This window comes from Epinephelus lanceolatus, chromosome 11, assembly GCF_041903045.1.
Source record: "Epinephelus lanceolatus isolate andai-2023 chromosome 11, ASM4190304v1, whole genome shotgun sequence".
Lineage (NCBI taxonomy): Eukaryota > Metazoa > Chordata > Actinopteri > Perciformes > Serranidae > Epinephelus > Epinephelus lanceolatus.
Genome location: NC_135744.1, coordinates 36,580,532 through 36,604,554, shown reverse-complemented (window position 1 = coordinate 36,604,554; position 24,023 = coordinate 36,580,532). Strand labels below are relative to the sequence as shown.

Sequence of the window (24,023 nt, the reverse complement as noted above, 5' to 3'; positions counted from 1 at the left end):
AGTTGAAAAGAGGCATGAAATAGCACAAAAAAACTACAGGGTACAAGAAAGTTTGAGTCACTCAAAAATTTAACAAAAAGGTAACCAATAGCCTTAAAAAGGAAACTACGCCCATTTCCAAAATTCATACATGGGGTAAATTGGATTGTATAGTGATGTAGTTTGGTTGTATGCATATCCTCCTGAGACCTGAACTTATGTTTGGTTCGCATTTTTAATTTTTCCGAGCTATTCGGGATCAGAAGAACTTGATAAGCATAAAAAACTAAACACTGTCAACAGCAATAAAGCCCAAATATCCTTTAACGAGCTGATGATAAATTCCTTAATACTTCAAACGAGTACTTCCTAATTTGCTGTGTCTTAGCTTGTTACTGTTGCTAAAATTGGTCAAATTTGTTGCCATATCAAACTACAAATGCTATCAATCATAATTAAACAAGTTTCAACTGTCAAATTTGATCAGGTTTTGGACCTTGTCCACATTTGTGTCGGGGACTGGCTGCAGACTGACTCAGCAGAGATGGTTGCCATCTTGTTTTTACATGGACTGGTGTATTGTGCTCTTACTGCCACTAGATAGCAAAAAAAAAAAAAGGAAAAAAAAAAGCAAGCACCTGTGAATGAGGACAACAGGTATAATTCCTGTTTGAGAACAAAGGGTCTCAGGAGGATATAGCTATGTAGATATGTGTGAATGCATGATGTAGTTTGTCATAAGATCCCTGTTGTTCTGACCCAGTATGCTGGTGTTTATAGTATTTGCTCTTATCTTGTTTCCGTAGAACCACACACACACACACACACACACACCTCTCCACCTGTCCTCATCACCAGCTGCACATCTCAAGCCTACATTAAAGAAGACAAACCCGATACCAGAGTGTTCGTGTTCTGGCGAGCGTCATATATCCATCAGCCTAACACAAAGAAGTGAACTCTCACGTTATCTATGGTCTAAGACAGTCCAAAAATATTATCTCCCGAATCCAAACACTAGAGTGCTAAAACTTGTGATGTCATAGGGTATAAAGTCTGAAGCTGCTGACAATGAGAGCACATAGGGGGATGTTCTGATCAAGGAAAACATACATTATTATGTTTTCCTTGGTTCTGAGTACATGGGAACATTTCCATTTTCAGAACTGAGAACAGTACAATAAAACAAAGCTCACTTGGGTATAAATAAAGACAAACATTCTTTGGGTCCATTAAATCAGGCATTGTCTATGGAGTGGCTCCAGACCTTACACTCACACTCAGTGACATCACAAGTCTCTGGTTTCTGGCTCTGAGAGAGACGCTCATGATCACAAAAACTGACTGAACTTCCCTAGACTATGGAAATATATTGGACTTCTTAATTTAATTGGTGTAAGTTTTGAAATTTGTTCAGTAAAAACTGCACTTGCACCTCTGATTTAAACAAAACTAATCCATTAAAGATTTTTTATTAGTAGCAGTTGTATTATTTTATATTTTGATTTTTCATTTTTTAATAAATGTGAATGATTACTGAGCATTTAAGACGCGCTTACATACATATATGTTGCCCATGCGTCAGGCGCATTTGGCGACCTCTGTTGGCTATTTATGATACAGCGCTTATATACATTTTGACCAACCGCAGATGGCATTAACACAATGCGGACTGGCCTGGGATAGCCAGTTAAAAAGATTATACAGACAAATATTTGCCTGTCTGAGTATTTATAATCGAACAGTGATCATACATTTTGGCATTCAAATCGTAGTCACGCAAAACTGTGGATAAAATCCTTTGCAATTGCTATTTTATAAAGGGCGATATATGTGATCTGATCAAAATGTGTACACTAGCTTTAACAGTAAAATATACAAAAACTGAAATACATAAAGAATCACTGAAGAAAAAGATGTAAAGTGAAATAGAAGAAAAAGAAAAGATCATCCAGCTGATATGGTTGCATTATTGTTTGAGCACTGTCACTTTCACTGTCATTTTGTAATAGAGAAATAGAAAAAAAGCTCACGAAATGTAGATAAAAACTACCCCAAATCATGACTATATAACAAAGAAGTGCTGTACTTCCTTTCCAATCAAATCACATTACATGAGGCCATTTTGGGTTTTTTAAACCTCTATCTTTATCTCATTCTGGTGCAGCAGGGCGCAGCTGTGGCTCCAATATAAAGCTTATAGTGAAGACAAAACTCACCTTGAATGATGCAGTCATGGAGGTGAAGCTCTGACAGAGAATCCATCTACAAATGTGGTAGACTATAACAAACCGAACAAAGAGGAGAGCGAGTGGCTGGTGTGCCAGTAGAGCCAATCTGCGCAGTTTCACTTTTATTTCAGTCGACCCTTGGGTGAAATCATCGCATCACGTTACTCGCTCTCACAGATGCTGTGAGTCTGCAGAGCTGCTCAGGTCAGGTTTCCGGCAACTCATTTACTCACTGGAACTAATTTTATTTACAGAAATACAGAAATAATCTTTACTTATTTTCACCAAGAAAGACAACGCACAAAGTTTTTTTTAATTTTAAAGTCTTCCTGTTTGCTCTGAAGTGAAAGTGGAATGAGGGCAGAATTTCCACGGAAACAGATGACGTGTCTCTGTGGTGCTTCCCCTTCCCCATTCACAGCATCATGCTGTCTCACTATCATGTACATACATTAGGGAGGAGAAAAACATTTTTATTCCCAGACATATACATATTTGAATAAATAGAAGATGAAATCATAATTGTGAAAACATCTTGCAGCAGGTTTACTGTTAAATTGCACATATGCTACATACCTGCTCACAGCTGATGATCTTATCCACCTAATTCTTTTAAAAAATATTATTATAATTAGCTTTACCTTGATTATCCTACTGGTGCTGAACTGAAAGCCAAACAAGAAAATATGGATATGTTTTGGGGGGGAAAACCACTATGGGGATAAATGGTTGCAAGTGTGGCTCTCCAGTGATAAGCGTGCGTGTCCACTGGAGATGTAGTGATTTTGCTGTTATTAGCCTCAACCCCATCAATTTTGTGTTCATAGCCTTGGATCTCTTACCTGGTTGAGGGAGGAAGACCACACACAGACATTGGGCCTCATTCACTAATAGGCTATCTGCGCAGAAATGTTCTTACTCTCCGCAAAACATAAGTACTTGCGCAAAATCACCGTCGGATTCATGACACGTGCGTACCGGCCAATTTTGTTCTCACCACCGTGCGTATGTTAGTACATCAGAACCATTCTAAATTGACAGGCGCGTGTCCGCGATCTGCAATCAGCATACTACCACGCCCCCATTTCTCCATATAAGGAAACCGCTTGCCTAGAGTTGATTCATGAATGAAGGAAGCGGTTCCACATTCACCCACTTACGTGCTGACGTATTGCGGTAAGCGAGTTGTGTCATTTCCGGTGTTTCTGTGACAGCGTCTCTGTACTGCTCTGGTGGATTCTGCTAGCCTGCTTTCTCACTTCAGTTGCTTTAACGTCTACTTCAAGTCTTAACCCACACTGGTTCTGTTTAAGCACTTATAGCTCTCCTCCTTTCTACGATTTTCTCGCTAATCTCTTAGCTGTTGTTTGCACGTTACTAGCCTTGGTAGCTACATTAGCTTTACAGTTAGCGATGGCTTCTCCCTCTGCTCTCTCTTGCTCGGTGTGCCAAATGTTCAGTTATGCCTCTGCCTCCTTTAGCGACAGTGGTAATTGTAATCAGTGTAGCTTATTTGCTGCGTTGGAGGCGAGGCTTAGTGAATTAGAAGCGCGGCTCCGCACCATGGAAAACCATTCAGTAGCTGCGGTAGTTAGCCAGCCCCCTGTAGCCGGTGCGGAGCCACATAGCATAGCCTTAGCCTCTGCTAACTGTCCTCCGACAACTCCCGTTCAGCCGGGAGGTTGGGTTACGGTTCGCCAGAAGCACAGCTCCAAGCCGAAGCCCACGGCTCACCACCAGCCTGTTCACGTTTCCAACCGCTTTTCCCCACTCAGCGACACACCCGCTGAGGATAAAACTCTGGTTATTGGCAGCTCTATTCTGAGGAACGTGAAGTTAGCAACACCAGCGGCCATAGTCAAATGTATCCCTGGGGCCAGAGCGGGCGACATTGAGTCAAATTTAAAACTGCTGGCTAAAGCTAAACGTAGATTCAGTAAGACTGTTATTCACGTCGGCGGCAATGACACCCGGTTACGCCAGTCGGAGGTCACTAAAATTAATATTGCCTCGGTGTGTGAATATGCAAAAACGATGTCGGACTCCGTAGTTTTCTCTGGACCCCTCCCAAATCTGACCAGTGATGACACGTTTAGCCGCATGTCATCATTTAATCGCTGGCTGTCCAGGTGGTGTCCAGCAAACGATGTGGGTTTCCTTAATAATTGGCAAACTTTCTGGGGAAAACCTGGTCTTATTAGGAGAGACGGCATTCACCCCACTTTGGATGGAGCTGCTCTCATTTCTAGGAACCTGGCAAACTTTATTAGTAATTTAAATCCCTGACAACCCAGAGCTGAGACCAGGACTCAGAGTCGCAATCCTATACGCCTCTCTGAGCTTCTAGTTCAGTTACCCAGCCATAGTTTTCATAGTTTTATACAAACGGTGTCTGTCCCCCGAATCTAAAATTAAACAAAGAGGAGTTGTGCATAACAACCTCATAAAAATTAAAACCTCTTCTGTGACAGAAAGATAAAACAGGAGAATTAAATGCGGACTGTTAAATATCAGGTCTCTATCATCTAAAGCAGTGTTAGTAAACGAATTAATATCAGATAATCATATTGATTTACTCAGTCTCACAGAAACCTGGCTGTGTCAAGATGAATATGTTAGTCTAAATGAGTCCACTCCTCCCAGTCATAATAATACCCACATTCCTCGAGGCAGCGGCCGAGGAGGGGGAGTTGCAGCCATTTTTAACTCTAGTGTGTTAATCAGCCCTAAACCTAAACTAGATTATAATTCATTTGAAAGCCTCGTTCTTAGTCTTTTACATCCGACCTGGAAAACCTCGCAGCCACTTTTATTTGTTATAGTGTACCGTGCTCCTGGCCCGTATTCTGAATTTGTATCTGAATTCTCAAAGTTTTTATCCAGTTTAGTTCTTAAATCAGATAAAGTTATTATTGTAGGCGATTTTAACATTCATGTCGACGTTGATAATGATTCCCTGGCTACCGCGTTTATCTCATTATTAGACTCCATTGGCTTCAGTCAGGGTGTACATGAACCCACTCATTGTTTTAACCATACCCTCGATCTAGTTCTGACGTATGGAATTGAAATTGATAACCTAAAAGTCTTTCCACAGACTCCCTCGCTATCGGATCATTATCTGATTACTTTTGATTTCTTTTTACTCGATTACACGCCACTCAGCAACAGTTACTATACTAGATGTTTATCAGATAGTGCTGTCGCAAAATTTAAGGAAAAGATTACTCCGTAATTAAATTCAATACCAAGTCCCTCAGTAACAGAGGTTTCCTGTACCGACTTTGATCATTTTGTCGATAGCGCCGTAGGCTCGCTGCGAACAACACTTGACTCTGTAGCTCCTCTTAAAAAGAAGTTAAAAAAGCAAAGAAAGTTTGCTCCTTGGTATAACTCTCAAACCCGTAAGTTAAAACAAATATCGCGAAAATTTGAAAGGAATTGGCGGTTGACCAAACTGGAAGAATCTCGTTTAATCTGGACAGACAGTCTCAAAACTTATAAGAGGGGCCTCCGCAATGCCAGAGCAAACTATTATTCAGCATTAATAGAAGACAATAAGAACAACCCCAGGTTTCTTTTCAGCACTGTAGCCAGGCTGACTGAGAGTCAAAGCTCTATTGAGCCTAGTATTCCTTTAGCCCTTAGCAGTAATGATTTTATGAGCTTTTTTAATGACAAAATTCTAACTATTAGAGGCAAAAATTCATGACCTCCTGCCCTCAGATGGTAGGCCTACCTATCTAACCTCAAACACAGCTGTAAAACCTAATATATACAGTACAGGCCAAAAGTTTGGACACACCTTCTCATTCAATGCGTTTTCTTTATTTTCATGACTATTTACATTGTAGATTCTCACTGAAGGCATCAAAACTATGAATGAACACGTGGAGTTATGTACTTAACAAAAAAAGGTGAAATAACTGAAAACATGTTTTATATTCTAGTTTCTTCAAAATAGCCACCCTTTGCTCTGATTACTGCTTTGCACACTCTTGGCATTCTCTCCATGAGCTTCAAGAGGTAGTCACCTGAAATGGTTTCCACTTCACAGGTGTGCCTTATCAGGGTTAATTAGTGGAATTTCTTGCTTTATCAATGGGGTTGGGACCATCAGTTGTGTTGTGCAGAAGTCAGGTTAATACACAGCCGACAGCCCTATTGGACAACTGTTAAAATTCATATTATTGCAAGAACCAATCAGCTAACTAAAGAAAAACGAGTGGCCATCATTACTTTAAGAAATGAAGGTCAGTCAGTCCGGAAAATTGCAAAAACTTTAAATGTGTCCCCAAGTGGAGTCGCAAAAACCATCAAGCGCTACAACGAAACTGGCACACATGAGGACCGACCCAGGAAAGGAAGACCAAGAGTCACCTCTGCTTCTGCGGATAAGTTCATCCGAGTCACCAGCCTCAGAAATGGCAAGTTAACAGCAGCTCAGATCAGAGACCAGATGAATGCCACACAGAGTTCTAGCAGCAGACCCATCTCTAGAACAACTGTTAAGAGGAGACTGCGCCAATCAGGCCTTCATGGTCAAATAGCTGCTAGGAAACCACTGCTAAGGAGAGGCAACAAGCAGAAGAGATTTGTTTGGGCCAAGAAACACAAGGAATGGACATTAGACCAGTGGAAATCTGTGCTTTGGTCTGATGAGTCCAAATTTGAGATCTTTGGTTCCAACCGCCGTGTCTTTGTGAGACGCAGAAAAGGTGAACGGATGGATTCCACATGCCTGGTTCCCACTGTGAAGCATGGAGGAGGAGGTGTGATGGTGTGGGGGTGTTTTGCTGGTGACACTGTTGGGGATTTATTCAAAATTGAAGGCACACTGAACCAGCATGGCTACCACAGCATCCTGCAGCGACATGCCATCCCATCCGGTTTGCGTTTAGTTGGACGATCATTTATTTTTCAACAGGACAATGACCCCAAACACACCTCCAGGCTGTGTAAGGGCTATTTGACCAAGAAGGAGAGTGATGGAGTGTTGCGGCAGATGACCTGGCCTCCACAGTCACCGGACCTGAACCCAATCGAGATGGTTTGGGGTGAGCTGGACCGCAGAGTGAAGGCAAAGGGGCCAACAAGTGCTAAACACCTCTGGGAACTCCTTCAAGACTGTTGGAAAACCATTTCAGGTGACTACCTCTTGAAGCTCATGGAGAGAATGCCAAGAGTGTGCAAAGCAGTAATCAGAGCAAAGGGTGGCTATTTTGAAGAAACTAGAATATAAAACATGTTTTCAGTTATTTCACCTTTTTTTGTTAAGTTCATAACTCCACATGTGTTCATTCATAGTTTTGATGCCTTCAGTGAGAATCTACAATGTAAATAGTCATGAAAATAAAGAAAACGCATTGAATGAGAAGGTGTGTCCAAACTTTTGGCCTGTACTGTATTTAGATTGCTTCTCCCCAATTTCTCTTCAGGAATTGACAGCAGTGATTTCTTCATCTAAATCATCAACGTGTCTCTTAGACCCCATCCCAACTAGGCTACTTAAGGAGGTCTTTCCTTTAGTTAACACTCATATATTAGATATGATCAATATATCCTTATTAACAGGCTATGTACCACAGTCTTTTAAGGTAGCTGTAATTAAACCTCTACTAAAAAAAGCCCACCCTGGATCAAGAGGTGTTAGCCAACTATAGACCAATATCTAATCTTCCCTTTATGTCAAAGATCCTTGAGAAAGTAGTCGCAGACCAGCTGTGTGATTTTCTCCATGATAATAATTTATTTGAGGAATTTCAGTCAGGATTTAGAGTGCATCATAGCACTGAGACAGCACTAGTTAAAATTAAAAATGACCTTCTGATTGCTTCAGACAAAGGACTTGTCTCTGTACTTGTTTTATTAGATCTTAGTGCGGCGTTTGACACAATTGACCATCAAATTCTACTGCAGAGACTGGATCACTTAATTGGCCTAAAAGGTTCTGCACTAAGCTGGTTTAAATCTTATTTATCTGATCGTTTTCAGTTTGTTGACGTTCATAATGAATCATCCTTACGTACCAAAGTTTGTTTTGGAGTTCCGCAAGGTTCTGTGCTCGGACCAATCCTATATATGCTTCCTTTAGGTAACATCATTAGAAATCACTCTATAAATTTCCATTGTTATGCGGATGATACACAGTTGTATTTATCGATGAAGCCAGAAGAAAGTAATCAATTAACTAAACTCCATAACTGCCTTAAAGACATAAAACTTGGATGAGCACCAATTTCCTGCTGTTAAATTCAGACAAAACTGAAGTTATTGTTCTTGGCCCCAAACAACTCAGAGACTCTTTATCTGATGACATAGTTTCTCTAGATGGCATTGCTCTGGCCCCTACCACTACCGTAAGAAACCTCGGAGTAACATTTGATCAAGATTTGTCTTTTAATTCTCATTTAAAACAAACCTCACGGACTGCATTTTTTCATCTGCGTAATATTGCGAAAATTAGGCCTATCCTGACCCGAAAAGATGCAGAAAAATTGGTCCACGCCTTTGTTACCTCTAGGCTGGATTACTGTAACTCTCTATTATCAGGTAGCTCTAGTAAGTCCTTAAAAACTCTCCAGCTAATTCAGAATGCAGCAGCACGTGTACTAACAGGAACTAAGAAACGAGATCATATTTCTCCTGTTTTAGCTTCTCTGCACTGGCTCCCTGTAAAATCCAGAATTGAATTTAAAATCCTACTGTTAACTTATAAAGCTCTAAATGGTCAAGCTCCGTCATATCTTAGAGAGCTCATAGTGCCATATTATCCCACCAGAACACTGCGCTCTGAGAACGCAGGGTTACTCGTGGTCCCTAAAGTCTCCAAAAGTAGATCAGGAGCCAGAGCCTTCAGCTATCAGGCTCCTCTCCTGTGGAATCATCTTCCCGTTACGGTCTGGGAGGCAGACACCATCTCCACATTTAAGACTAGACTTAACACTTTCCTGTTTGATAAAGCTTATAGTTAGGGCTGGCTCAGGCTTGCCCTGTACCAGCCCCTAGTTAGGCTGACTTAGGCCTAGTCTGCCGGAGGACCCCCTATAATACACCGGGCACCTTCTCTCCTTCTCTCTCTCTCTCTCTCTCTCTCTCTCTCTCTCTCTCTCTCTCTCTCTCTCTCTCTCTCTCTCTCTCTCTCTCTCTCTCTCTCTCTCTCTCTCGTATTCTATTACTGCATCTTGCTAACTCGGCCATTCTGGATGTCACTAACTCGGCTTCTTCTCCGGAGCCTTTGTGCTCCACTGTCTCTCAGATTAACTCATACCGCAGCGGTGCCTGGACAGCGTGACGTGTGTGGTTGTGCTGCTGCTGTGGTCCTGCCAGATGCCTCCTGCTGCTGCTGCTGCCATCATTAGTCATTAGTCATACTTCTGCTGTTATTATACACATATGACTATTGTCACACATGTATACTACCAGATATTAATACATACTTTCAACATATTGTACCACAGTAGCCAGAACTATAACTATAATATTATTACTTTCAATAATGTTGTTGTAAGCTACTGTCATTACCTGCATCTCTCTCTCTCTCTCTCTCTCTGTCTCATTGTGTCATGCGGATTACTGTTAATTTATTATGTTGATCTGTTCTGTACGACATCTATTGCACGTCTGTCCGTCCTGGAAGAGGGATCCCTCCTCAGTTGCTCTTCCTGAGGTTTCTACCGTTTTTTTTTCCCCGTTAACGGGTTTTTTTTTGGGGAGTTTTTCCTTATCCGCTGTGAGGGTCCAAAGGACAGAGGGATGTCGTATGCTGTAAAGCCCTGTGAGGCAAATTGTGATTTGTGATATTGGGCTTTATAAATAAAATTGATTGATTGAAATAAAATTGGTTACGCGAGGAGAGAAGTAGTAAAGTTCACAGTTTGTTAGAAGCGATGGCGCCGGGTCTTACAGGAATGCCATGGGTCATTTTAAGATTGTGGAGGACACAGCATGCCAGGATGATCTTGCACACCTTCTCAGGGGTATAAAGTAGTTTGCCACTGGCCGTATCTGATCCAAACACATCCAACAGCCCTTAAGCACGCCAAAAGTGCGCTCTACGGCGCGTGTGTGGGCATGTATGTTATTATAGCGCACCTCTTGAGGGGTTTCAGGGTTTGCGTATGGTGTCATCAGCCATGTTTTAAGGCCATATGCCCGGTCACCCAAACAATATAACATTTTAACATTAACGGAATAGAGACTTACTGAAAATACTAACTTAAAACAATTGAAATAAAAGACTAGAACAAAAGATGCTCACCAAGAAGCCATCCACTTCTCACAGCCCCTGCCTCCAAACGATTCCCACTGTACTGTTTTGCAAAATAAATGAGTCGTGGGTGCCTCCTGGCCAGCGGGCCACAGCCTTAAGGATATGGCAGTCGGCATTACAGATCATCTGCACGCTGATGGAGTGATAGTTTTTCTGTTCATGTTATTGTTAATATTTTAATTGTCACAATGATGAGGGTGAACGTGTGCCAATTTCATGGTAATTTAATCCATTTGGCCAATATATTAGTAAATTAATTATTTTAAAAAATGTTAATTAAATCTCTTTTATGAATGTGGTTTTATAGACTCTGCATGTACTTAAAAGGTATGTTTGCATTTTCTAAGTCAGTTCGGCCTTCCTCATTTGTGCGTACGCATGGTCTGAGGCAGTTCTAAATTTGTTCGCAGAGTAAGAACAAATTCGGGTAAGAAAATATTGATGAATCCCGTATTTGTGCGTCAAACGATCGTACGCACAGTTTAAGCACAGATTTGTGCGTACACACTGTTTGTGAATGAGGCCCATTGTCTTTTCATGTTCAGCAGCATAGTGCTGAATCAAAAGCTCAATGTTTGGACATAGGTCATCATCAGGGGCCAAACAAGCGCACTGGTTGCAAATGCTTGTTATCCATTTCCAAACCCTCTCAAACATAAGAAGGCATCCTATAGGATAATCAGAACATTGGTAATCAAGTGGTCATCTGTATCACCTGCATTGCCACCATGTCTGCTTCACATTATGGCATCATCTTGTGGTTGAATTTGAATAAAATAAAATGGAAAATACATCAAAAAATCAACAAACCCAAAATTAAATTCTGATTTAATGTCAAACAGATTTTTTTTTTAATCAAAAATGAAGAGTTAATCTTAATTTGTAAGGAAACACCTCAAGTCAGCTCTTCATTAAGTCCTTGTGGCGATTGTGTATTAATGTACCCACAATGCTTCAAATCAAGATTGCTGCCTTGTTTATTGCAATGCACTTTCTCAATGCCCTGGAAGAGTAGACTAAAATAGTGTGGCTGAGTTTTAAAAAGTGTTTTGGTACAGGTGAAGTTAGATCCTGTCTCCAAGGTGTGCTTTTGTGTCGTAAAATCCAAATTTTCTGACGTGATTCTGCAGTTAAACAAATGGAGATTCAACTTAACAACAGTGCATTATATTTGACTTGGCATTAAATTAGGATCTGTTATAAAAGTTTAGCAAATAAATGCAACTGGTCGCTGAAAAACAATAATATAATCCATTAAAATAACTGAATTAGTGCAGTTTGCTGTGAACACTTGACTTAATCAGCCTTTTGCTATAAAATAAAACAAAACTCAGCTTGAAGATGAGCATGCAACAAATACCAAGATCACATAAAGCTAGGAACAAATTAGTACTGAATAAAACAACACAAAACTACATTTTTTGGACATTATATTAATAATAACTTTATTTATATCGCATGTTTCATACAAGAAATGCAGCACAAAGTGCTTTACAATAAGGCAGAGTGGACATGAAACAGACCAAGAAGGACATTTAGATACAATTTTATAAAAGAGAAAGTGAAAACAGAGCACATAGAAGGCATCATAGGTCAGTGTCAGCAAAACTATAAGTTATGAAATCATTAAATTGTAAAATCATGAAACAGTAAATCATAAAATAAAGGAAGATACAATATTTTAAAAGAACCGCAGCAGAGTGAGGTGTAAAAAGAAAGAGTTTCAGGCCTGTCTGAGGAAAGTCAGAGCTACTTAGAATGAGGTACAGTCAGGTCCATAATTATTTGGACAATGATACAGTTGTCGTCATTTTGGCTCTGTACACCACCACAATGGGTTTTTAATGAAACAATGAATACCTGCTTAAAGTGCAGACTCTCAGCTTTCATTTAAGACTTTTTTCAAAAATGTAGTATGAACCGTGTAGGAATTACAACCATTTCTTCACACAGTCCCCCGACTTTAAGGGCTCATAAGTATTTGGACAAATTAACATAATCATCAATTAAACAGTCAGTTTTAATACTTGGTTGCAAATCCTTTGCAGTCAATGACTGCCTGAAGTGTTGGACACATAGGCATCATCAGATGCTGGGTTTCTTCCCTGGTGATGCTCTACCAGCCCTTTACTGCAGCCGTCTGCACTTCCTGCTTGTGTTTTGGGTGTTTTGCCCTCAGTTTTGGCTTCAGCAAGAGAAACGCATGCTCAATTGGATTCAGGTCAGATGATATGACTTGACCATCACAGAACATTCCTTTTCTTTGTCTTAAAAATGTTTTTGGTTGCTTTTGCAGTATGCTTCAGGTCATTGTCCAACTGCACTGTGAAGCATCGTCTAATGAGTTTTGAAGCATTTGGTTGAATCTGAGCAGATAATGGTGCCCCAAACACTTCAGCTTTCATCCTGCTGCTCTTGTCAGCAAGACAAGACTTCACTAGAATAAATACAGAGGGTTTATCACAAGATGCAAACCATTGGTTAGCCTTGAAAATGGAAGGCCATATTAGAGTTTGTCAAAAACCATCTAAAAAGCCTGTACAGTTGTGGAACAGCATATTATGGACAGATAAAACAAAGATCAACTACCAGAATGATGGGAAGAGAAGAGAAGGAAGAAGGGAAGGAACTGCTCATGATCCAAAGCACACCACCTCATCAGTGAAGCATGGTGGAGGTACTGTTATGTCATGGCCATGTATGGCTGCCAGTGGAACTGGTTCTCTTGTATTTATTGATGATGTGACTGCTGACAAGAGCAGCAGGATGAAAGCTGAAGTGTTTGGGGCTACATTATCTGCTCAGATTCAACCAAATGCTTCAAAACTCATTGGACGATGCTTCACAGTGCAGATAGACATTGACCTGAAGCATACTGCAAAAGCAACCAAAGACATTTTTAAGACAAAGAAAAGGAATGTTCTGTGAAGGTCAAGTCATATCATCTGACCTGAATCCAATTGAGCATGTGTTTCTCTTGCTGAAGCCAAAACTGAGGGCAAAACACCCAAAACACAAGCAGGAAGTGCAGACTGCTGCAGTAAAGGGCTGGCAGAGCATCACCAGGGAAGAAGCCCAGCATCTGGTGATGCTTATGTGTCCAACACTTCAGGCAGTCATTGACTGCAAAGGATTTGCAACCAAGTATTAAAACTGACTGTTTAATTGATGATTATGTTAATTTGTTCAAATACTTATGAGCCCTTAAAGTCGGGGGACTGTGTGAAGAAATGGTTGTAATTCCTACACGGTTCATACTACATTTTTGAAAAAAGCCTTAAATGAAAGCTGAGAGTCTGCACTTTAAGCAGGTATTCATTGTTTCATTTAAAACCCATTGTGGTGGTGTACAGAGCCAAAATGACGACAACTGTATCATTGTCCAAATAATTATGGACCTGACTGTAGATGTGTTTTAGCTTTCTTTTAAGAATATGTTTTGGGCTGGCTTCCTGAAAATACCTGTTGGGTGTAACTGACAAAGGTCGCATCCCTGATTATCTTTTGGCTGTTGCTGGGGAGCTCCAATAAACCAGCAGCAGATGATCGCAGTGTTCTTGGAGGAAAATACTCAACAATGGAGTTAGCAGTGTAGCTTGGTTCTTGCACATTAAGGGCTTTGTATATAGGAAGGAGGACCATGAAATAAGTTTAAAAAGTTTTAGGAAGCTAGTGCAGGGCAGCTAAAACTGGACTGATGTGCTCTGTTGTAATAATAGCAATAATAATAATTTAAAAAAAAGTTTCTTTGGTCGTGAAAATTCGATCAATCTTTTTAAAATTGAGTGACAACGTGCTTCACAATAAATTAAAGTTGCAGTATAGGGCGTTTCAAACAACAAAACATGAATCAGAATTTTACATAAAACAAAATATTTCTGTAAGCAGGTAGGTCAATGAGATGCTTTAGAAAATAAAATCCATAATCATAACTAACTACAGCTTTGTTTCTTTACTCTGATAATCAGCCGGGCTCTCTCCATTTTCAGCTTTGTTTTCTTTTCTCCGTCTTTTCCTGTTTGAACATTGAGAGGACGTTTAGTGACAGTGTAACAGCAGACGCATAAAGATCATCGGTCAAAGGTTTACATGACACTACAAACAGCCTGCTGTGTTGCATGTGTAAATGATTAAGCCCTTTTATGACGCAGATGCACCGTAACATAAAAAACTGTAAATAGTAACCAATTATCAATATTCGTATACTCTGCTCACTGAAGTGAAAAGCAAGCATCCACACTGAAATATTCATTTGGATTATTTGCATTTCACTATTTTCTTCCAGTGACAGTGATGTAAGAGCTTCTCCTGACCTGATAATGATCTGACATAAAATGTAAAAAACAAACAAAACCACATTTCCTTCTGATTTGTGATCATATAGAATGTGGAGAGGACTTTGAACTTGTCACTGAAGCAACTTATTAACATTTAATTCTAAGTGCCTATAGCTGAAACCCAGACGTAAAGCTATGACCTTTGCAGTGGCTACATCTGCACGATGAATACTGTCACAAGTAAACATACAGTAAATCCAGTGTGTAAACTCACCCGCATATCAGCTGCATTTGTGAGATGGTCTCCGGCAAAGCCTTTCCAAACGTTTCTGGCAGCAGGAAACACAAGACAGCACCACAAATAGCAAAGCCTCCCATCAGTATATACGGGAGTGCCTTGTTGTATCGTCCTGCAAAAGATCAGCGAAAAAAGCAGTGAGAAAGGCGAAGAAAACACAAATTACACAAACAGCCTCTGAGTTGCTTGTACACCTGTACTGGAGGTGCAATTTTGATTAAAAAATTGCTTACTGCACAACTGATGTTGACAGACATAAGAAACTTGTCTCATACTAAAGGCACAGACAAGAGACCAGACTTCTCAGTGAAGTCGGACTGCAACAAGATGGAACGCCTTGGGGTCCCCCAGGAGGAGCTGGAAAGCATCGCTAAGGAGAGGGACGTCTGGGGTGCTTTGCTCAGCCTGCTGCCCCCACGACCCAGCCCCGGATAAGCGGATGAAAATGGATGGATGGATGGATTAATATGCCAGTTATTTTCATGGCATCCACAATTTCTCAGAGGCCTGTCTTTGTCTTCAATCAATCCAATCACCAGCAAATATGTGGCATTGCACATTTCTACAAACCACAGATACATCACTTTTGTACATTATTGCATTGAAGCTTTATGTTTCAACAACGCTGTGGTTAACATGTGGTTATGTTTAGGCACAAAAACCACTTGGTTATGGTTAGGAAAAGATCATGTCTGGGATTTTGGCGGCACAATCACAGATGGAGAAGCCGTCAAAGTCTTGGTAAAAAAAATGACCGAGACGCATGGCACTATCCTGGCTAGAAACGCAGCAATGTCTCGGCAAGAAACAATCAACTTGCGTGGCGCTATTCTGGCTGCAAATGCAGCATTTCCATGGTAAAAAATAGCCCTTTTTGCTGCACTATCCCTGGTGGAAAAACAGCAACAGGTTGCAGAAAAACATTCGGTGGCTAAAAGGACGATGAAAACACAGAGGTGACTGGCAGAAAACAGCTTGTTTTATTGTTGGTCTCTAACAGTGGTGTGCATATTGGCAGGCGTCATCCACCATCCCTTTGTTCTCTCTATGACAAAGTCAGCTCATACGCTACGTTATTTTAGAAATGTTGATTACATGAATAAAAGATATAAGTGTAACAAAATCGTGGTTTGCAGAGACGTACAATGCCAACATTTTTTTCTGGTGACTGTTTAAAACCTTCAGGTGTTCAATTTACCGTCAAAAATGACAAAGAAAAAGCAACTGGTTGTCACATTTGAGAAGCTGGAACCAGACAGTCTTTGGCATTTTTGCTTAAAATATGACTGTAACAGGGCTTTATTTGCTGTCACTCGACTAATCAACTATTGGACTAATTGTTGCAGTTCTCTACTGCAGAAATAATCAACATAATAAGAATTTTGTCTCAGAGAAATTGCCCTGGAACTGACTTAGAATAGAAAACTGATTACACTCCTTACCCAGATAAATGATAAAGGGGGAGACGATGGTTCCAATGCGAGCGGCCATGGAACAACACCCCATTGCTGTATTTCGGATAACAGTGGGGAAGAGCTCTGATGTGGTGGAGTACACCACACAAAATGCAGATGTTATGGCGAATTTCCCCAGTATCTCAAGGACCACAGGCACACTCAGTGAATCTAAGGGAAAGAAAACAAACAAATTAAAAGTCAAAAGAATTACATATACTGTATACAGTCCTTTGACGGAGCTTTGTTTTTACTTCCTCCATGTGAAAATTAGACATTTTATTTGCCAAATTATTTTATTTATGACCAAATACCTGCAAAACTGATGACATTTCCCATCAGCCTCAGCTGTAGTTTAGCCTATAGTTCCAATGTCCCCCCTTACTCCTGCTAAATCAGTGACAGCTAGGGGCTGTCCCACTGTGAAACCTGCACAGTGTTTGAGGTCTCTGTCACTGACTCTAAGTCTGACACCCTCCAGACGTTGCTTAAAGGAAATGCTTAGTGTTGTGACATTACAGCGGCATTGAAAGTGGAACTGAAACATTGACAAAACATGAAATGAGCAGGATGACATTTTCCTTTTAATGTGATTGCCTATGTTGTTAACCAGCACTACAGTATGTGTTGACTTTAAATATGTTAATTGAAAGAACAGCCTTACCCATAGGGATGAGATGGACACAGAGGATCATGAAGCCTCCAAGGAACAGTGTAGAAGATTGGCAGAAGTGCCTGGAGCAGTACTTGAGCAGTAACAAGGCAACAATGTAAGCCGGCACTTCTACCAGTGCAGACAAGAAGCAGTTTAGGTAAGGATCACCGTTCAGGTTTGAAGTGTTGAGGATTAAAGCATAGTAGCTAATGGTGATGATGATCCTGCGGAGATATTCAACACAACAAATTGAATAAGCATATGATGGGAGACACAGAAGACAAACAATTTTATATGCATCTGTAATAATAATCTTGCATGACCAACACTTGTAATTGTTGATTGTAATTTGGGCATGAGTTGTGTAAAGTGTGAGTGCTTAAAGGATTTATGCCATGAAGAAACTTCAGACGTACCACAGAAATGAACTCAGTAATATAAGAGAGAACATATTGCAGCTGCTCACGATAACTGAAATGTTGTATTTCTTGTCTTTCATAGCCAGTGAATCTTCTATCTGGGAAAAAAAACAAGGAGAAACAGTTGCAGCAGCCAATTCTGAATCTATGTAAATTAATACGAGGGAGCAGGTCCTTATATGTATATATGGAGATCGCCATGTTGTATTGCCATGTTTCTACAGAAGCTCAGAATGAACAAACCAAACACTGGCTCTAGACAGGGCCATTCCTATTTTTGTGCTGGCCACCATAGTTAGAGGCCCATCTATGATAAAAAATGTCAGAAATACACTGATTTGTAATGTGGAACTGCTAACATTAGTGTTTTTACCGGTTTAAATCACTGTTTCATTTGTTTTTCTTTCGATATTTCTGATTATTTAAACTTTGCAGTGTTAGTGGTGAAAGCAAACAAAGCTGTCCACTCATTATGAAATTCTCCACACACCCTGGCTGTGCTTCCTGAGGAGACTCAGGTCATTTGATGTTCATGGCCCTATGCTGAATGCCTTCTACCATTCGATTGTGGAGAGCGCCCTCTTTTTTGCAGTCTCATGCTGGGGCAGTGGGATGAAGGCTGGAGATGAGGACAGAATAAACAAGCTGCTGAAGAAGGCTGGGTCTGTGCTTGGGTCTAACTTAGACCCAGTGAGAGCGGTGGCTGAGAGGAGGATGCTTAAAAGACTTCTGGCCATCATGGACAACCCCTCTCACCCACTCTATGACACTGTGGACAGTCAAAGGAGTGTGTTTAGCGACTGCTTTATCCTGCCTCAGTGTTCCACAGAGAGACACAGACGTTCCTTCTTACCCACAGCCATGACACTGTACAATACACACATGTGCTGGGCACTGTGGTTCATGTTTATGCAGCAGTGCAAATTGCAAAAGGGCTGCATGAAGAGGAATATACACTGAATAAAAATATAAACGCAACACTTTTGTTTTTGCTCCCATTTTTCATGAGCTGAACTCAAAGATCTAAAACATTTTCTATACACACAAAAGACCATTTCCCTCAAATATTGTTCACAAATCTGTCTAAATCTGTGTCAGTGAGCACTTCTCCTTTGCCGAGATAATCCATCCCACCTCACAGGTATGGCATATCAAGATGCTAATTACACAGCATGAATATTGCACAGGTGTGCCTTAGGCTGGCCACAATAAAAGGCCACTCTGAAATGTTCAGTTTTATCACACAGCACAATGCCACAGATGTCGCAAGTTTTGAGGGAGCGTGCAACTGGCATGCTGACTGCAGGAATGTCCACCATAGCTGTTGCCCGTGAATTGAATGTTCATTTCTCTACCATAAGCCGTCTCCAAAGGCGTTTCAGACAATTTGGCAGTACATCCAACCGGCCTCACAACCGCAGACCACGTGTAACCACACCAGCCCAGGACCTCCACATCCAGCATGTTCACCTCCAAGATCGTCTGAGACCAGCCACCCGGACAGCTGCTGCAGCAATCGGTTTGCATAACCAAAGAATTTCTGCACAAACTGTCAGAAACCGTCTCAGGGAAGCTCATCTGCATGCTCGTCGTCCTCATCGGGGTCTCGACCTGACTGCAGTTCGTCGTCGTAACTGACTTCAGTGGGCAAATGCTCACATTCGATGGTGTCTGACACGTTGGAGAAGTGTTCTCTTCACGGATGAATCCCGGTTTTCACTGTTCAGGGCAGATGGCAGACAGCGTGTGTGGCGTCGTGTGGGTGAGCAGTTTGCTGATGTCAACGTCGTGGATCGAGTGGCCCATGGTGGCGGTGGGGTTATGGTATGGGCAGGCGTATGTTATGGACAACGAACACAGGTGCATTTTATTGATGGCATTTTGAATGCACAGAGATACCGTGACAAGATCCTGAGGCCCATTGTTGTGCCATTCATCCACGACCATCACCTCATGTTGCAGCATGATAATGCACGGCCCCATGTTGCAAGGATCTGTACGCAATTCCTGGAAGCTGAAAACATCCCAGTTCTTGCATGGCCAGCATACTCACCGGACATGTCACCCATTGAGCATGTTTGGGATGCTCTGGATCGGCGTATACGACAGCGTGTTCCAGTTCCTGCCAATATCCAGCAACTTCACACAGCCATTGAAGAGGAGTGGACCAACATTCCATAGGCCACAATCAACAACCTGATCAACTCTATGTGAAGGAGATGGTGGGCACACCAGATACTGACTGGTTTTCTGACCCCCCCCAGTAAAGCAAAACTGAACATTTCAGAGTGGCCTTTTACTGTGGCCAGCCTAAGGCACACCTGTGTAACAATCATGCTGTCTAATCAGCGTCTTGATATGCCACACCTGTGAGGTGGGATGGATTATCACGGCAAAGGAGAAGTGCTCACTGACACAGATTTAGACAGATTTGTGAACAATATTTGAGGGAAATGGTCTTTTGTGTGTACAGAAAATGTTTTAGATCTTTGAGTTCAGCTCATGAAAAATGGGAGCAAAAACAAAAGTGTTGCGTTTATATTTTTGTTCAGTGTAGATACAAATGGAAACATGTTTCTTCATTGTTATCTGGACGGTGCAAATTCACACAGCAGCACAAATCTGCAGCCAAAGGCAGATGGTGTGGGTTTATATTTAACTTGTACAATGATGATACAAATAAATACAATTAAGATAAAGTCGTTTATATGACACTATTTTTGTTTTAATTATACTATATCTCATGTCATTACTGACTAATACAGAGGCTATGAGACCTTCTTTGAGTGAACCTCCCCCTAACATGCACCTCTCCTCCATTGCACACCATGCACTCTGAGCTGAGAACCAAATATCTCACAGGAACACTGCTACAAATGACAAAAGCTTTGTTTTATTTTTAAACTACTCAACATAGTGCCTCCGAAGCAAGTGCACTGTACGTTTATTATGTGTTAGGAATAAAAGCAGCTTACCTCAGCTTCTGTAAAAATGGCCTTTGGAGCCTCTACGTTATTGATCTTGGCAGCGTCTCTCAGTATGGCCTCAGCCTCCTTCATCCTCCCCTGATAGAGCAGCCAGCGAGGGGACTCTGGGACTAACCTGGAGGGTTGAAACAGAGATACAACATTATCAGCACATGCATGCAGAGACACAAGACCTAGTGTGCTCAATCAAAGCAGCCTCTGTTCCTTAACCATGACCTCAAAGGGCCTGACCACACCAGCAACTGAAGCAACAAGCTGCTCACCAAATGCAAACCATTCTGACAAAGCATACCTTTAAGGGAAACAATATGGAAGAAAGTATCATCAGCTGTGTGCACAAAGCCCCACAAAGCTGAGATTTTGCGATAGTGTTTTATCACAGTAAGTGTTGGTTTTACAAGATGATGATGATGATGAATGAATGAATGCCCGTCTGGTTAGCCACCATCAATTATACAGGAACATGGGGTGTTAAACACATCATGCAAGAAATGTAAAGGTTGCTGAAGCTGAAATGCAATGTATGAATATTCTTACCACCACATAGGGATGTAGATCAGGCCAGAGGCAGCCATGGGAATCAGCAGCATCCGCCAATCACGGAGGAAGTAAGCCACAGCTGGCATTAACATGTAACCCAAAGCAGAGCCCATAAAAACCCCAAGGGAGCAGAAGACCACTCTGGATTTGGTGCTTAGAATTTCTGAACCTGTAGCCGTAACAGATTGAATGAGAACTTATCAATATAAAATTTTATCTTAGTTCTTAGTTATCCTTTGCGAACAAGAAAATAATTTGTTTCCAAAAGTTTATAACTTGTTCCCACAAGATTATAAACTACTTTTTCCACTTTGGGCCTCAGTAAGAGCCAGAATATTTGTGGGAACTGGATTTTTTTCCTGTTTTACCTGCCAGGTCAGATGAACCATTGTGACATACAGTACCTAACAAGCTGTATGAAATATTGCATGTTCGAAATCCTCAGTGGCAAACATACCCAGCACAAATGCGATGGTATAGTTGGAGTATCCCCCTCCACCCACGAAGAAGAAAATGAGGGTGAAGATCTCCCAGTTTGGGGAAAATATCTGTGCTGTGATCGCCACAGTCTGAAGAGCCATCGTGAGAAAGAGTGATACCCTCCTTCCAAACCTGTGTAAGACATACAGTTTGTACTTGAGTAAGTTAAATTTTCCTTCACTTCAAAATTAGACTGTTAAAATTTTCAGACAATGTTGCGAACAGTACGGACCTGTCAGACATCTGGCCTGTGATAAATGCCCCCACTAGTACACCAACGTACTGAATAGAGGTGGCTAGTGGAGTTTTGTATGCATTCTCACATACCAAGTCCCACTGTGAAATCAATGCATTTTATCAGTCTTTTGTTGTAAAAAAACAGTGGATCCCACTTTTGTGATAATGAAATGAAACTTATAAGCACATTTTAGAGTGATAAAATTAGTACTAGTACTAGACCTAGCAGTTGCAGTAGTCACAAGAATAATACTATCAGTCTTATTAAGATGTAGTTGCAATGTTATCAGTAGCATAGTGCTAGTAATAGTGGCAACAATAACACAGGTGACACTTTTGTGCCAGAAGTAGCAGCAGCATAATAAGCAGCTGTCATAGTAATCACATGGAGGGTACTATTACTCCCAGAAGTAGAAACAACATGAGGATAAGTATGTATTCTAGCTTCTTTTCTATTTTAAAATGCTCTCCGACACAGTTTTACACTAAAATAATGACACTAAATACTAAATATGCAAAACTAAAAACAAAGATTGTAGTGAGTCTTTTTTTAGTTGATTATATTAACTGACTGAAAACTAAACGTGAAAAGGATAGTTTTTACCATTTCATTGTGGAAACCTTACAAACATGTTTAAAGGGAAGTTAACTGATGACTCATTGCTCACCTCTGTGACAATGGTTGACTGGTAGGTTTCTTTGCTGTATGTCCATCCATCCCGACAACTCTCCAAAGGAATCTCACTCACATTCACATCCACATTTGGGATGATTTTATTTTGAGAGTAGTTCCTGACGATTTCCAGGTTAAGCCTTGAGCAAGAGCTACGCTTTTCAATGCCATCTACTGTTTCCAGTGGGATGGTCACATTCCTCCACATCTCACTGATGTTGTAGTTCTCAGGGATAGAGCACTCGTGAGGCGGGGTATCACCTATGAATACTATATAGCTGCCAAAGAACCCATTTGGGATGATGCTGATGGCCAGTGCTAAAAAGATCCTTAGCTGAAACGGCCCCCAAGATCCAAGAAAAGATGTGATGCTGTCATAGTCTCTGATTTTTTCGCTACCCATTGATATTTTTAAAAAGAAAAGAAGGAAAAAAGACAAGCAGACGCTACGTCAGTACTGACAGGCACGAGACAGAGTGTGTTCTACTGCTCTGTGACATGCATATAAGCTATAAAGCCAAGCTCAGGTCACTTGAGCTCAGACCTTTGAATCCGCCCACTCTACTGAGTTGACAGTTTCTTCTGGCATCATGAACAGAAACAGTGGTTTCAAAAGGCAATCTATCCAAAAAGGGCTGCTGCATGGGGACTAATGATTAATCAATCAGTGGCATGGGTGGGACTAACATTTTTACTTTTAGCTACTTTTAAAACCCCAGCAAAACTAGTGTGTTGGCATTGCAAGGCATCAGTGTGGACTTGAAATGATGTTAGATTCAGACGAATACTTTGACTGCCAGTGACTGGTAAGGGGGACTCGAATTCTCCTTCCCCATGGAAATCAGTTAGAGTGGAGGCAATGCCAGACTGAAGATGGAAATATCAAGCAGGAGCTCAGGTTTTATATCAGCTTCACCCGAGCCAGGAAGTTACTCAGTTACATAAAGCTCTATAAAAAAACAAAAAAAAAGTAGAACACTGTATCAGTGTAGGTTTGGTTTGGCATCAGCTGCAGGTGTAGAGAGGGTGCAGCGACTCAAAGGTCAATGTTTACATGTGCTTAAATGCCACAGTGAAGCTGAAGGAGGCCTCACCTGCCAGTTTGTGTCCACACCGTCCATCCAAGTCCTCCAGGTGGTCATAGGTGTCACAATGGTGGTCCAGGCAGCAAAGGATGGACGGACTCCCTAGCAACCTGCTGCTGAAATCTCAGCTGCGGCAGACCGTGCGCCGTCTTGCTGACATCCAGGATAGGCAGACCCACCTACAACATCAGCAGATACAGGCCGTCCACCTTCTGTCTCAGGCGCTGCTTGAAATGACAGGACGGCAGACTGGGGATGGGGCTCCTCTGATTGAGTGGCTGAATGTCTTTACATGTGGGCAAACTGTGCATACTGTCAGCTCAGGGGACAAAGCATAGCATCTTGAGGCTATGGTTATTTTCTGCCTGTTGCGACTTTTGTTATTTGGTACTAACTTGGTAGTAAGTGACCAGGGTTTGATAAAGGGTTTAAACAG

General features: G+C 41.3%; 1 protein-coding gene across 1 annotated transcript; it reads right to left on the bottom strand.

The window, feature by feature from the left end:
• Positions 1 to 13,811: 13,811 nt before the first annotated feature.
• On the bottom strand, positions 13,812 to 23,051 carry slc22a4 (solute carrier family 22 member 4). Its single transcript, XM_033638670.2, has 10 exons — positions 22,498 to 23,051; positions 21,825 to 21,928; positions 21,570 to 21,724; positions 21,110 to 21,281; positions 20,561 to 20,687; positions 17,583 to 17,683; positions 17,176 to 17,390; positions 16,500 to 16,682; positions 15,034 to 15,169; positions 13,812 to 14,497 (listed from the first exon to the last, which is right to left on the bottom strand). The coding sequence occupies exons 1-10, from the start codon at positions 22,903 to 22,905 to the stop codon at positions 14,419 to 14,421; spliced, it is 1,680 nt and encodes a 559-aa protein (XP_033494561.2). The 5' UTR covers positions 22,906 to 23,051; the 3' UTR covers positions 13,812 to 14,418.
• Between the last annotated feature and the right edge of the window lie 972 nt (positions 23,052 to 24,023).